At 37.1% G+C, this 14,750-nt stretch overlaps 1 protein-coding gene across 1 annotated transcript; it reads right to left on the reverse strand.

Moving 5' to 3' along the window:
- Positions 1-8,721: 8,721 nt before the first annotated feature.
- LOC110681114 (fatty acid-binding protein-like) lies at positions 8,722-9,775 on the reverse strand (the record flags this gene model as incomplete). The annotated part of the gene is made up of 1 exon (XM_021856881.1): positions 8,722-9,775. A coding segment is annotated over one exon (480 nt), but the record flags the coding sequence as incomplete, so codon positions are not given.
- Positions 9,776-14,750: the final 4,975 nt, after the last annotated feature.

Here is a 14,750-nt window from a genome sequence, read left to right on the forward strand (position 1 = left end):
CAAAATTTGGCATAGAAAGGTAGAGAATTTCAACGAAAAAATCGTAATTCCAATAAACATATTTATTGATGATTTTACCACAAGCGACACGGTGTCCCCACACGCGAGCAGCACCAAAATTTGCGGTGTTTTATTACTACATTCCTTGCCTACCACCGCACATACTTGCAAAACTACAAAACATACTCGTAGCTGGATTTTTCCTGTCACAAGATCGAAAACATTTTGGTAACAGTCAAACATTCTACAAGCTGGTTGAAGTATTCACGGAATTAGAAACTAATGGCATAAATATCGTCCATGATGGAAAACAAGTCAATGTTTATTTTATGATCGGTTTTGTTACTGGAGACAACCTAGGGCTCAGTGAGATACTCAATTTAGCAGAGTCACCGTCAGCAAAATTTTTACTGTCGTGCTTGTAAGAGAACAAAATCAGATAGAGAACAAGACTGTAGAGAGTTCATAGAATCTATGAGATCAGAAGATGGTTACGATGAGGATAATTAGTTTGAATGATGTATCGAGGACAGGTATAAAAGGAAACTGTATACTGAATGATATACCTTCGTTTCATGTATCACTTAATTTTTTATTTTGATGTAATTGCACGATGTTTCGGAAGGCATTTGTTTGTAATGGATTGTCTCATTTGTCTCAGATATTTTGTGTACAAGAAAAAGTACTTTACTTTGGATGATTTGAACTGTCCGCAAGAAATCTGTTCATCATACGGTCATTTGAATTCAGCTAATATTCCTAACGACATTAAAGATACGAATCTAGCCAAGCAGAAAGGTTAAAATGACTGCAAATGAGATCAATACCTTGACACGTTTTTTTTACCGTTAATGATTTGGAAATTTGGTACCCAGCGATGATCCAGTATGGCAATATTTATGCAGCCTACTAAAAATATTCGATATTATAATGCTTCACGATATTCCTGTTGAGCTTATAGATGAACTAAAACGGTTAGTCGAATTCCATCACTTAAATTATGTCAATTTATTTCAAGACACACTCAAACCTAAACATCATAACATAGTGCACTATGCAACTGCGATGACTATGTCAGGAAGTCTACGTAGACAATGGGGTATGAGATGTGAAGCAAAACATAAAGAAGCAAAGCAATATTGTCGGGTGAATTGCAACAAACGCAATATATGTTCATCTCTAATTTCAAAATTTTGTTTTAAATATGCCTTTGATGTATTCATAATCAATTTCATTTTGCCTTTCATTGATATTAAGAATGAGAACATACGTAGCGGAGCGCTTCCAGATGTTTGTGAACCACTGGCAAACACTATTACATGCAACGGTACCAAAACATTTAAACTCCTATCAAAATTTACTAAGCAAAATTCATTGTATGAAAAGGGTACCATATTTTTGGCCTAAGACAGAAATTAATCAGGAATGTTTATGAAATTAAGGCTATTCTTTCTGATTAATGATACGGACATTATGTTGTTGTGTTATTTGTTCAATTCAAAGTTTTTTTGATGATCATTTGCAGTCTTTTTTTGCTCGAGAAAGAGGATAAACTGAGAATTGTAACAAACATAGAAAGAATTGATTCAATACCGATTAAATATTCATTACCTAAATGGCAATATGTACCTAAGAATGTGTAATTTTGTAAGCATAAATTGTTTGATTGGCGATTACTGTTAGTAAGGAATGCTAGGAAGTCACTATGCGAAAGTTTGGTAAAAGAATAAAATAATAAAACGTAAAAATCCATTGTTTTACTTATTATTTACGTGGTTGAAAGTACTTGAAACATTATTTAACTCAAAGCAAAATATAATTGATTTAACTGAAATTTGGCAATGAGCCGTCAAAATTTTCAAAAAACTTATGTTTATTTCAAACAACAATATATTTTAAATCAATAAATATGACATGGTTGATTTAACAATAATATATGAATTGTTACAAAACTATACGATATTGTTGTTATAACTATACGATATTTGAATTAAATATATTTTAGTTATCTCTCAATCAATAGGAAATTATTGTTTGTTTCAAACAGGAAAGTTTATAAAAATTCTAGCATGGATTGTTCTCCGTGTGCAGACGAAAACAAAACTCGCGCTATATAAGACTCTTATCCTTCCGGTTTGCCAATATACGGCCATGAATCCTGGACGTTAAAAGAGGTCGACCGGAAAGCGTTTGGAGTTTTTGAGCGTAAAGTGCTGCGAACAATACTCGGCGGTAAACAAGAAAAATTACATCTGGGCGGCGCCGCATGAAATCATGAGTTGTACCAAGTATATAAAGAGTGGATATTATCAAGCTCATAAAACACGGCAGGCTGCGTTGGGCTGGTCACGTGGTACGAATGCCGGAAGAACGACAAGCAAAAATAATATTCAGTAGAGAACCCGGACGAGGCCGTCGGCTTTCGTGGTAGGCCGCGCACACGTTGGCTTTTTGCAGTTGAAGAGGACTTAAGGGCACTTAACGTTCAGGGCGACTGGAAGCGATTGGCTCAGGACCGAGCCCAGTGGAGAAGAATTATCCATTCGGCGTAGATTCAACGTAGCGGATTGTAGCCCATCAAGGTATTCAAGTATCAAGTAAAGTACTAGGATCAATCCTTCAAAGCACACCCGGAAGGGATCATGTAATGTTTTTTTTGTAGGAAGTCTACATAATTTGTCAGCAATTCCTGGAGAATTTCCGAAAGAGATTTTTGTGAAACATTCGTTAAAGGAACTTTACGAAGAACCTTATAGGCAAAGTTAGAAAAAAAAAACTATTGGTGAACTCTCTAAAATAGGTGTTCTTGAAATTTCGGTGAGGCCTTAGAACTTCTTGTACTTTTTTTGTTTCATAATCCTCAGTTATCAATAAACAACTGGATGATATTTAAAAACTCAAAATTGTAGTTTATATGTAATAAAAACGTAGAGAACCTTCCTGAAGGAATGGTCGAAAAAAACTTCTCATTCTTTGGCTTTAGATTTTTGTAAGTAATTTGAAAGAAATTATTTAAGAAATTTTATGGTTCAACCAAAAAGCCTAAAATAACTTCAGGAAAAATTGGTTGAATAATTACTACTAATCTTGGAAATTTTCCGTGGAAATCCCAGGGGGAACTGAAAACAAGTAAAGACGTTTTTGTAGGAAGCACGGAAATAATTCATGAATTACCGAATACCTGAAAAGTTCGGTGATGAATGACAAGGGATATCATTCGTGAGTTATTTGGAAAAATTCTTGGCTTTTTTTTACTATTTTATATTTTTCTTAAAAAAATCATTAAAACAAGAATTTGCTGAAAAAATCTTAGTTACGCCAATGGAAATTCACGAAAACTTATTCGAACAGACTCAAGTCAGAAAATTAAACAACTAACTTTATCAATCCTAGGTGTTTCGCAGACGACATTCCTCACGTTCTGCTCTAAATCAACTTGATTTATCACTTTCAGAACGCATACTTTCAGGATTTACAAAACGGATAGATTAGATTTTCAACTATTGCAACCTAACCATTACTTCCACCGCTTCATTATGGAAAGACAAAGTGATTTAACCACGAATCAAAACAAAACACTACTTGAGTCGATTTTAAACTAGTTAAAAAACGTCCTAAGTAACTGAACGAAACAGCTTATCATTTGTCATACAATTTTTAATGCAAAATTTAAGCGATGTACACGGCGAAAAATTTGGTTAGGTTATTCATTTTAAAACAGTTTTAGAAGACAGGTTGTGATTCTTCTTAGTTAATTATCTTAAAATCGTATGAAAGTTACATACGTGAAAAAGTAATCGAGAATTTCATAGAGTTTCATGGAATTTGAGATGTTTTTAAAGCCTGATTTGCTACTGAAAAGTAATTTCTTAGATCAACATAGTCTAAGACAAGACGTGACAGGTCATTGTACAAAAACGAAACGAATCGCCTGTCAAAAAAGACCATTGGTCGTTTTGGCAAAGGTCTACTTTCACAACCTTGAGTTGGATTGTAACAGGGCACTTTGTTGCTAGCCCGGCCGTGTTGCTAGTTCATAGATTCTAGTTTTTATCAAAAGTTTCATGATATCTGTTTAAACTCGATGCTAAGTACAAAACATGTGCTCCTACAATGCAAACATGATTAAAAAAAAATACCTGTTTGTTATCAATATAATGAAAATAATGTCAATTTTCTCTAAAAATTTCGCCAGTTTTGAATGACAAAAAAATATAACACCCAAACTTTCAAAAACTTTGGTTTCAAATGAAACAAAAAGTTGATGTTTTATACACCTATGAATGATTATAGCAACTCCCTTACTTACTTTACTTTTGCTGGCTCTACGTCCTTCAAGACATGACCTGCGCCACAATGTTACGCCAACTAACTCGGTCCATGGCTGCTAACCTCCAATTCCTCGATCGCCCCACACTTCCAAGATCCTGCTCCACTTGTTGCGCTCCCCTTCGTCTTGTACCGGCCGGATTTGAGCTGAACACCATTTTTGCGGGATTGTTGTCCGGCATTCTCACAACGTGTCCCGCCCATCGTACCCTTCCAGCTTTGGCGACTTTCGTGATACTGGGTTCACCGTAAATTGCGCAAGCTCGTGGTTCATTCTTCTCCTCCATACGCCGTTCTCACATACTCCGCCAGTCGTCCTAACACCGCGTCACTCCTACCTGCATCCTTCGAGCATTCCCGTCTCATGCCCGTGGACTACCGGTCTTATAGCGTCTTGTACATGGTACATTAGTACGGAAGTGAAGTTTACCAGACCGCAAGGTCTTGTGGAGTCCATAGTAAGCACGACTTCCGGCAATGATACGTCTTCGAATTTCTCTGCTGCAGTTGTTATCCGACGTTATCAATGATCCGAGGTAGACAAATTCGTCCACCACCTCGAACTCATCCCCGTCGATCTCACGTGTCTGCCAATGCGAGCTCTATCGCGCTCGGTTCCTCCAGCCAGCAGATATTTCGTCTTCCACGTATTTACCTTCAATCCAACCCGATCTGCTTCACGTTTCAGCTGGTATACTGTTCAGAACCACCTGGAACGTTCTTGCGACAATGTCCACGTCGTCAGCAAACAGATGAACTGGCTGGATTTATTGAAGATCGTGCCCCGCATGTTGAAGCCCGCCCTACATGTCGATCATTACGATAAACAAAAAAGTTTGAATCCCTTTTGAGTTTAAATTAAAGGTTTCATTCAAATAAGTTTCAGTACACGCAAACAAATTTTGTTGTATAATCTACCGAATCCATGGTAGAATTAAGAACTGCACCAACGATTTTTCAACCGACTACAAAATCTGTTAAGTTACTATAGTCTGGTGAAAATCACTGAGCAGTGCAGTAAATTTGACTATGTCCATAGTAGCATCCATACAAAGAATTGTATTTCAATCCGTGACACCCACCGTACAACAAAGTGTGGTCAAAAGTATGATGCTAAACTTCTCAAATCAAGAATGTGTCTAGTCAAAAATACTACAACTCTGGTTAAATCAACAGAACAAATTTTCTTGTGTAGTGATGTTGACTATGTTTTGGTAGAGTTAACAGATTAATCTAGTCGGTTGAAAATCGTTGGTGCAGTTCTTAATTTTACCATGAACTCAGTAGTTTCTAAAATAAAATTCATTTCAGTGTAACAACTGCTATATTATATGTTATTAGCTGTTAGAAATTAAACAGTTCGTCGTCTTTACCACTCAAAGAAGGAGCATTCCAATTTAAAATATTAAAAAATGATAATAAATCTTCTAGCTGTTTAGTGGAATACCTGTATGTAGAATTGAATTCCACTAGAGTTTGTATCCTTTGACAGATACGCGTATTTCGACCTCAACCGTCTTCAGTTTCGTGTACTAGACACTGAAGACGTCATTACGAAAGGAAACTCTAGTGAAATTAAATGGTATAGTACTAGTACTATAGTTTGGATCCATTAAAACGTAATCCGATAACAATTTTGTTAGTAAATTTTTCATTAACTAGAACTGCTTCAGCCATTGTGGTTTTGAACATTGCATCAATCATTTGATTCAATTGTTCAGTCAGAATATCAAAATCAGGCAGACATTTCATTAGAAGTAGGTAAATTTTATGATGATTTTTTGTTGGGATTATCTGTAATGAACAGGTAGAATAGGAGTTTCCTGCGACGGCAGGTTTTTTTTCCATATACTTTGAAGCAATTAGAACGGTTATTCGTAGATGTAGGGTAAATTATGTATTTTGGACAGGCTAAGGATATGTCTGGAAACGGCGATCGATTAACTGCATTAGATACTACAGTCGAAGCTTGTTATAACGACATCGCAAGGGACCGTCGTAATAGGGAGTTGTCACTATAGAGAATAGTTATAACACCAAAATATTTTTCAAGGGACCGAAAAATGTCGCTATAGAGAGCTTTTGTCACTATAAAAGTTATCGTTATAACGAGCTTCGACTGTAATATTTCATTACGCTATGTTACATATAAGCTTGATGTCTCATTGTACTTTGAGTTTCTGAAGAGAAAAAGTTTACAAACTGTAGCATTAGCTTCCAAAATAGCGTTTTTAAGCGGCCTGTCTATTATACATTTCGGACATCAAATATACATTTTGGACACCCTCATGCAAATATAATTTGGACAAGGGCGTAATCTCAATATCCATACAATTGTTTCTTAAAAAGACGGTCATATCATGAAGTTTTAAGAGTTTACATGTTACTTATGCATTTTTTTGTTTATAGGATGTGTAAATTAGTGATAATCAATAATTTCATTTAATGCAAGCGAATATCATCAGATCCACGAAAAACGTCTGAAAGTATGCATGCATGCGACATTCCAGTGTGTTTCATCAGATGACCAAATTATATCAACTGAACAAAAACCGTTATCTATTTTGGACATCACCTAATTTATACCTTATATACTCATGTTAAGATTTTAGATGAACTTAGCTTCAATTTTAGACATATTTTATCATATTGTCACTTTTAAACTTTTTATGTATGCCTATTCTGAGCGCTATTATTGCATTTAATGTATGTTCATGAAATGTACATCCTCTGGCATTCGTAGGTTTCACAGATGTTCTGTTGGTACAATTTAGAATTTTGATATTTTTGAAGCCAATTTAGAATTGATATGAAAATGGTCATCATTAATAAGTAGCATAGTGTATTGATAATGCAATGCATGATTTCCCATACCTATATTCCTCACCATCTCAATGGAAATGAGCATAGAACGACCAGCATGTCCAAATTATACGCATGTCCAAGTTATATACGTTACCCTACTAGCCTCAAGTTAGACTTATGGTTGCCTAACTTTCTAGTATCCAGTGTTGTAAGCAATCACGGTAGTCGACACGTTTTCGCTGATATTCGGCAGCGCTTTCCTTAAACACAGAGTCGATGAATGAAGAGTTTCGCGAAGACTGAAACTAAGTCTACCTATTGAACCGTCAAAGCGTCAACCTATAGAGCGCTGCATATGACGAGCCTAACCTCACTTATTTGACAGCTGCTGGTCCTGTTGTTTACGTTTCGGACTTAGTCGTTTTTTCCATCATATTTTCATCTTCGTATTTCGCATTTTGATGGTGACGATTTTCCACGGTAGGAAGATAGAATAATACGATCCGTGGGTATCTGCAGTGGATTTGACCTCTCCTCGCAGCAAACTTTCACGAAATTAAGAATGATTCGAAAAAAGTACTAAGTCCAAACTGTAAACAACAGGACCAGTACCTGTCAAAATTGATGCGTGACGTCACAGTGCAGTGGAGTATCGAGCAAAATAAACAAACACGTTTCGAGTTAGAGATCTACAGTAATCAAGGATGGAAAAAAATCAGCTCTAACGACAAACAACACGGTATTTGAACGGTCCAAGAGGGCCATCGCTCTTGCAGCAACATGATTTCAACACCTCACTACGCGCGCTAATCATAGATATATCGAGCATCCGATAAACTGTTTGTCGTAGGACAACGGGTTTGTCGGATATTGTAACAAGTTGCGATTAATGCGAATCAATTTAAAATTCACGGATAAACTTTCTCACATTCCATGCACGATTGACTTTAGGATCAAAAATGGTATGCTAGAAGTCATATCGTAGAGTGAAAGCGTGAAAATCTTCCAAAATTTATTAATTCGGTTTGCGAACAATTGATCGTTAGCACACATGCCTAGCGATTCATTTTTCGCGGAGCGAAGTTTGTTATGATGGCTTGACGACTAATGGTTTATCGTTGTTGCTATGATCGCATGATAAAGAACAACCACGATGCATCATTTGTTTTATCATGATCACTAAATTTCCATCCTTGACAGTAATAGTTGGTTTCCATGGCTACCTTGATGGTCCCTTGAATCTCATTTGCACTGGTCTCGATGGTTCCTTCAAGTTGTTGACTATTAACAAATGTTGTCTTATAAAATGAGCATGTGTGAGTGTGAATCCTGTATTGTATTTTTCAACAGCCTACTATGATGCAATACAAAATTTGCCGATATTACTAGAATTTGAATAAAACACAGCGACTAGTTGAGTTTCATTGTTTTATTTACGATTACACTATAGTTTTGTACGTTGCAAGATACTCGCAATAGATTGCTGTGCGCATTTCAACATCTTCGAATTGGGCCCATTTAAAGCAAGTAAAAATCAAATAAGGAAACGTGAAAGAATAAAATAAAACAACCAGAAAAAACGATACGTTTTGTTTATACACTGCAAAATATGTACTTTCCTTTTTTATTATTTATCGTTCATACAAAATGCTCCATGCACTACTAAAAGCTAAAAATAATATCCGAAAATAGATATTTCGCTTCGTTTCAACAATGGTTCTTCATAGTATAGAAAAAGTTTTAAACAAAACAGCCAAAAAAAAAAAACAAAGTTCGATACTTGTTCACTTCTCGTACTAAATGGAATAATGGAAAGAAAACGTGCGTCCGCTTGATTTGTGTGTTGCGCGTCGACGTTGACGTGACATTCTTCCGCACCCGTCAGATATATCCGTTGGTCTGATATATTGGTATGTATAGTCAAGGAAAAGGCAACGCTAAGCTGTCTCTGCGGTTGAGCTGCGATTTTTTTGGATTTGGGTGCGTGTGCCAGCATGCGCGTTTATGGACAGTTTCGGTTGCCCACTTTCCTGGGGAATGATGACTAGGTTGTGATGTGTAGTAGTCGAGTAGTCGGGAGAAATGGCGAAGGAATGGGACGCTTCTTCAAGCAAACGGGCGGATGGGCGATTGATAGGCGTTTCTTTTTTGGGCATCCTCCTTATACGGCCTTGTAGGTTCGGACGCACTTGGCATTTCCAGCGGTCATGGTGGCAATCAGGTCGGTATCGGTGAACTCACGGATGATGGTGGTCGGTTTCTCGCCCTTCTGCTCGTGGATCAGCTTGTTGTCGCCCTCCAGGGTGCACACCGACTTGACCTTGCGTCCGTCGACGGTTTCCTCCTCGAACTCCTCGCCGAGCTTGAACTTGATGGTGGTGTTCTTGAAGGTCGAGGTGGTGTTGAAGGTGTACTCGTCGCCCTCCTTGACCAGTTCGACCGTCGGCGAGATGCTGTTGCCGAGCTTGCGGAGCACCATGCCGACACCTGGGGGAGATGATAAGAGGACGGATTTTAGTGGTTGTGCTATGGGTTGAGGGGGATGCTTATCGCGCTGGGTTTCCAGCAGTGGAATAAAACCGTTCTCGAAACGAGACCGAGAGATGATAAGGAATGCTGGCAATATATATAGGGATGGGATCTAGGTCAAATTCATTGCAATACCTTTGTTTGCAAATATTGTTGCCGGCAAAAGTTGAATATGAATTTTAAATAAACGGTTTGATGCCAAAAGTTATAAATACGGTACAGAAACTACAATCAATCATGAAGAAGCACTTTTGTACAGCTCAAGTCGTAAGAGAATGGTGTCAACACTGTAGCTTGGCTTTGTACGTAACTGATTCAAGAGAGAGTTATGCCTAGTGTCCATATGGAATCCTCACCATGGTTTACCTCTATTTCAGCAATAACTGGAATTGTGGTAGAAACTCTGAGTGGACCCGAAATATACGCCCACCACCGCCCTGGACCCAATAGTGGGCAATGCTTTTTGGTCAATCTGAGAGGGAATCGGGATTCGAAAGGAATCATCTCCACAGAAAAGTTGTTGAACCGTGTTGAGTAATCTCCAGGAATTTTGTAACAATTTGCTCCAACTGAAACTGTGGATAATTGTCCAATTGTAAACGCCTAAATTTCATTTAAATCCATACATACTGCTTCGCTTTCATTCATGAGTGGAAAGTAATTATGTCTCATCCCCCCATTAGTGTCCAACACCGGGGCCCGTTCAGTGTCATTTATCAACCCGCCGCCGTGTCGATTACCTGTCGGTTAGCCTCCCATTCAACACACTCATCAGCACCTCCGGGGTATATTTATGGGCCGCCTCTCATTTCCCACAACACATGCCACACCAAAACTCCTGGGTTAATTGACATCCCCCCGATTTATGCGCTTGCTTTCCGAGTATGAGATGAGAACTAGTTGGAGACTAAATTTTGATGTTGTGATATCATCGTATATGATAACGATGGTTACTCAATATGATAATACTTTGATCTAGTTAACAACAATCATAACGAAATATGAGATCTTTTTTGAAATGAAAATAAACAGAATAATAACAAATTTTGATAACATTATATCAAACCGTAAACTTATTGAGTTACTCGATATTGTTTATCTAAAACATTAAAATTAGTATTCTATTATTTTTTGAATAATCACATTTAAATCAGAATGCAGATCTCAGCTGTGCAAATCTCGGTTAAAGTTCGTTTGCTGACATCTCAGCAAAAGTAACGTTTAATGTCAGCGGCACCCAAAGGTGCTGCTATAAACAAACTTGATTTTTTGCTGACATATCAGCTAAATCTGAGTTCCTGACGGCTCGGCTGTGCGGATCTCGGCAAAAGAATGAAAATTAACCGAGCTCAACTGAGTGTGATACAATAGTGAAAGAATTTCGTGAATCCGTTGACCCGTTCCAAGCCAATTCGTGACATACAAAAACCAATTCATGTTTATTCGTATAATAATAATAAGGTATATAAATAGATTTTGAAGCTAAACTGTTTTCAATATGTTACGAACAACAAAATTTGATATCATTTCGATAAAATTTTGAAATCCGATTCCACTCGGATTCCCAGATTCATCAGGCGACGGCGATGGGTCATACGGAACGGCACTGCCAGTAGCCGGCCAAAGGTTAATTCGATTAGCGACTAGTGGCCAGCGACAATACTGTGGCCCACCACTTCCGCCCGTCAGCTCCGCCGCTCTAATTGAATCAAGAATCCATTATAATCCAGATCGGGCTCTGAATTCTGTCCGGCTGGGCCGTGTGACCGACCGGCCGCCAAACGGGAGAAAGTTCCGCGAGAACAGAATTCGATTAATTTAAATTACAATTGATCAATTGTGTCCGCCGAAGTCGGGAGCTAGGGGTTCTTCTCCGGCGATGGATCGCAGCCTGACCAAATGCAGGGCTGGTGGCGGCTGAGTGCCTTAAAAAGTGGAAGTTTAGAAACCGCGTGCTTGAAAAAAGGAGACCAAACTGGAACCAAAACCAGATTAGACTTGAATCAAATAGAACCCTTACAGGAATTGAAGAGTTTTTATAGGATTTTTTTTATAGAAAGTCCAGCCAGACATTTCTCTATGGAATTTTTTGTTGAAATCGCAACAAGTATTACTCGTGACATTTTTTCCTAGGAATTTCATCAGAAGCTTATTCATGTTTTTGCTCAAAGTTACCTTCAGGCACAGATAACAGACGAAGTGCCGAACGCTTAAGATTAGGCCAAAAACACATGTTTACTCAATATTAAAAATTTGTTTTCTGTTTGTTTAAGTTCAAAAAACATTTTTTATGTTTCTTTAGATTTTGTCACACCCCTTGGCTTAAACTCGAATTTTAGGTGTATTTTGTTTTCCGAGTCCCTTCCGAAATGTCAGATAGGAACAACCCCAGTGTTAAAACTAAAACCCCTGTGAAGTTTTTGTCGACTAAGCGAACGTCAAACATGATCACAAGTGTCAAGGTTCATTTATGGACCCAATTTTTTAATTAAAGTTCCAATACGATTTAGCCGTTATTTAAATTGTTTTAGTAGTTGCAGTAACAATTCGTGTTATTAAACAAAAATAAGATATTTTAGGACCCTATTAACGGTCGTTTCAAATGGCAATTCAAGTAGCAACACAATGGCGGCGCTAGTATCGCTTGGCAGTGAATAATTAACTTATCTAGATATCCATATTTACCACTCATTGACGCAACACGTTGCATGGTGGCGCTAGTGATTTCAACGTATATCAGTTTGAATCTTTACACAGGTTTTCAGAAGATTTTTGTTCTATCATGAATGTCTGTTATCAGTGCTTCAGGTGTTACTCTGAAGGTTTCTTCTGGAAGTCATTTATTGATTGTTTAACGCCCTCCTTATGGAAATACCCTATGAATTTTGTCCATGATATATAAGAGAGTGTAGAATACGTTGCATTTATGGATTATGTACGATAAATCGAAAATGGGTTCATCATCGGCCACTAAACGTCCAGTAATTCAAAGCACAATGTTTTTATTAAGCAAAATAAATACGGCAGACTTTAGTTAACTGGTCATTTGGTGTAAAGATAAAAAACAAACAGTTAACAAACAATTTTCAGCAGGAAATGCTATTCTTTTATCTTACATAGCATAAACATCATATTGAAATTCATTTTTTACCTATCATTCCGTTGAACTAAGCTTACTGGTTTAAAGCATGCAAGAAACATACTGAAGCCAGTTGGTAAGTTAAGTCGGTTCTAAATATTTCTAATTATAACAACGGTAACAATTATATAAAATTTGAAAACAGCATGATCAACTTGTTGAGCGTTATTTTGTGCTATTGCGTAATATGTGTATGAATTATTTGGAAATTTTTAGTTCAATCGTCATAGCAAGATTTCTCTCAATTCTTCCTAGGGATTTTTTGAAAATTTCTAGGCCAATTAGGGTGCAGAATGACCTCAGGAACTGTGCCCTGTACTCAGATTTGATTGAAATTCAGGGATTCCTCCAAAGATACATTCACAAATTTCTCAGTTCATAATTCTTCAGATTCCATCCGAAATTGTCGTCCAGGATTTTTTTTATTGAATACCTTCAGAAATTACTCCAGAGACTTTTCTCAAGATTCATTCTGCAAGTTTTTTGAGGAATTTCCCAAGGGTGTACTCAATAAATTTGTCCAGGAATGTTTCCAGGAAGTTGTTAAGGATTTATTTCAAACTTGTTGAAAGAACACGTTGTAAAATTCCGGAGGCTGTTACGATTGTGCTTGTTTTTATGAATGTTAAGTGTTGAATGCGAGTTAATATTAATAGATTAATATCTTTTAGAATATAATGAACTAGAACCTTACAAAGGTGCAAAAATAAGTCTCGTGGAGATCACAGGATTGATAACAAGGCCAAATCGTTTGAAGTTTGGGCCTAATCAAGTTGTACCAATATCTATTTTTGAAAATTAATGCTGTTCGACCTCAAACATCAAATTGTTGATTCCATATGTGTCGATTCAGGAATAGGAATAGAAATCCTAGAATATATTTTAGTTATAGAGACAGCAACGACTAAAACAAAGAGAGCCTGTCAATGTTAGATAGGTCCTCTGTAGAGCTAGTCGAGAATTAATGGAGAAAAAACTTTGGGAAAACTGCAAGAGTATTTTTTTGGAAAAAATAATAAGAAAATCTTGGCAAAAAATCTGTAGGAGCTTAATGAGGAGTGCCTGGTCGAATATATTGAGGAATTTAAGGTGAAGATGAATCGAAGCCAAACCTCAAATTTTCAAGAGCACGGATCTGGAGAACCAAACATCCGTTTATGCTGAAAACTTAATCGATTGGTCACTAGCTGGTGGTGATCAATCGATTAGGTTTTCAGCTTAAACGGATGTTCGGTTCTCCAGATCCGTGCTCTTGAAATTTCAAATTTGGCTTCGATTCATCTTCACCTTGAGGAAGAGCACCTAATAGACCTAATGCAATAAACCATGGAAGAGTTTTGTAACAGTTTCTGTCACAAACTGTTGATGAATTCTTGCAGAATATGAAGACATGACAATGAATAGAAGAAGAATTAGAATAAATCGGCATAAGCACTTCTTGAGGAATTATTTTAGGGTTTCCTGGAAAAATCGGTTGATAGATATGTTCGAAAACTCTAGAATGAACTTTTGAAGATATTCTTGTAAGAAATGTAGACATCTTTGGAAGATTAGCTAGGAAGTCAAACTCTGGAAATAGTATTTGGAATTTTTTTCAGAGTGGTTCCTGTGAAAATTGATGAAGATATTTGTGTTGGATTTTTCTGAAGAAAATTCTGGATGATATCCTTTAGTTATTTCTTAAAGAAATTCTTTAGAAGTTTCTGGACGAGTTCCTTGAAGAGTTTCTGAAGAGATGCCTGGAGAAGCTCCCAATAGTATTCCAGAAGAAATCTCAGGGGAAATCGTCAGAGGAATTCCTAAAATTATTCCGCCTGAAATATGAAATGCAATTCCTGAATAATAATCGCGTAAAAGTCTCTTAAGGTTTCTTTGGAGCCTCTAGAATTATACATTAGGAATCACTTGAAGAAGGAAGAGGAAAATAGTGACTTTAGAGACCACTTTT

The sequence above is a fragment of the Aedes aegypti genome, unplaced genomic scaffold, assembly GCF_002204515.2.
Source record: "Aedes aegypti strain LVP_AGWG unplaced genomic scaffold, AaegL5.0 Primary Assembly AGWG_AaegL5_hic_scaff_438_PBJ_arrow, whole genome shotgun sequence".
In the NCBI taxonomy this organism is placed as follows: Eukaryota; Metazoa; Arthropoda; class Insecta; order Diptera; family Culicidae; genus Aedes; species Aedes aegypti.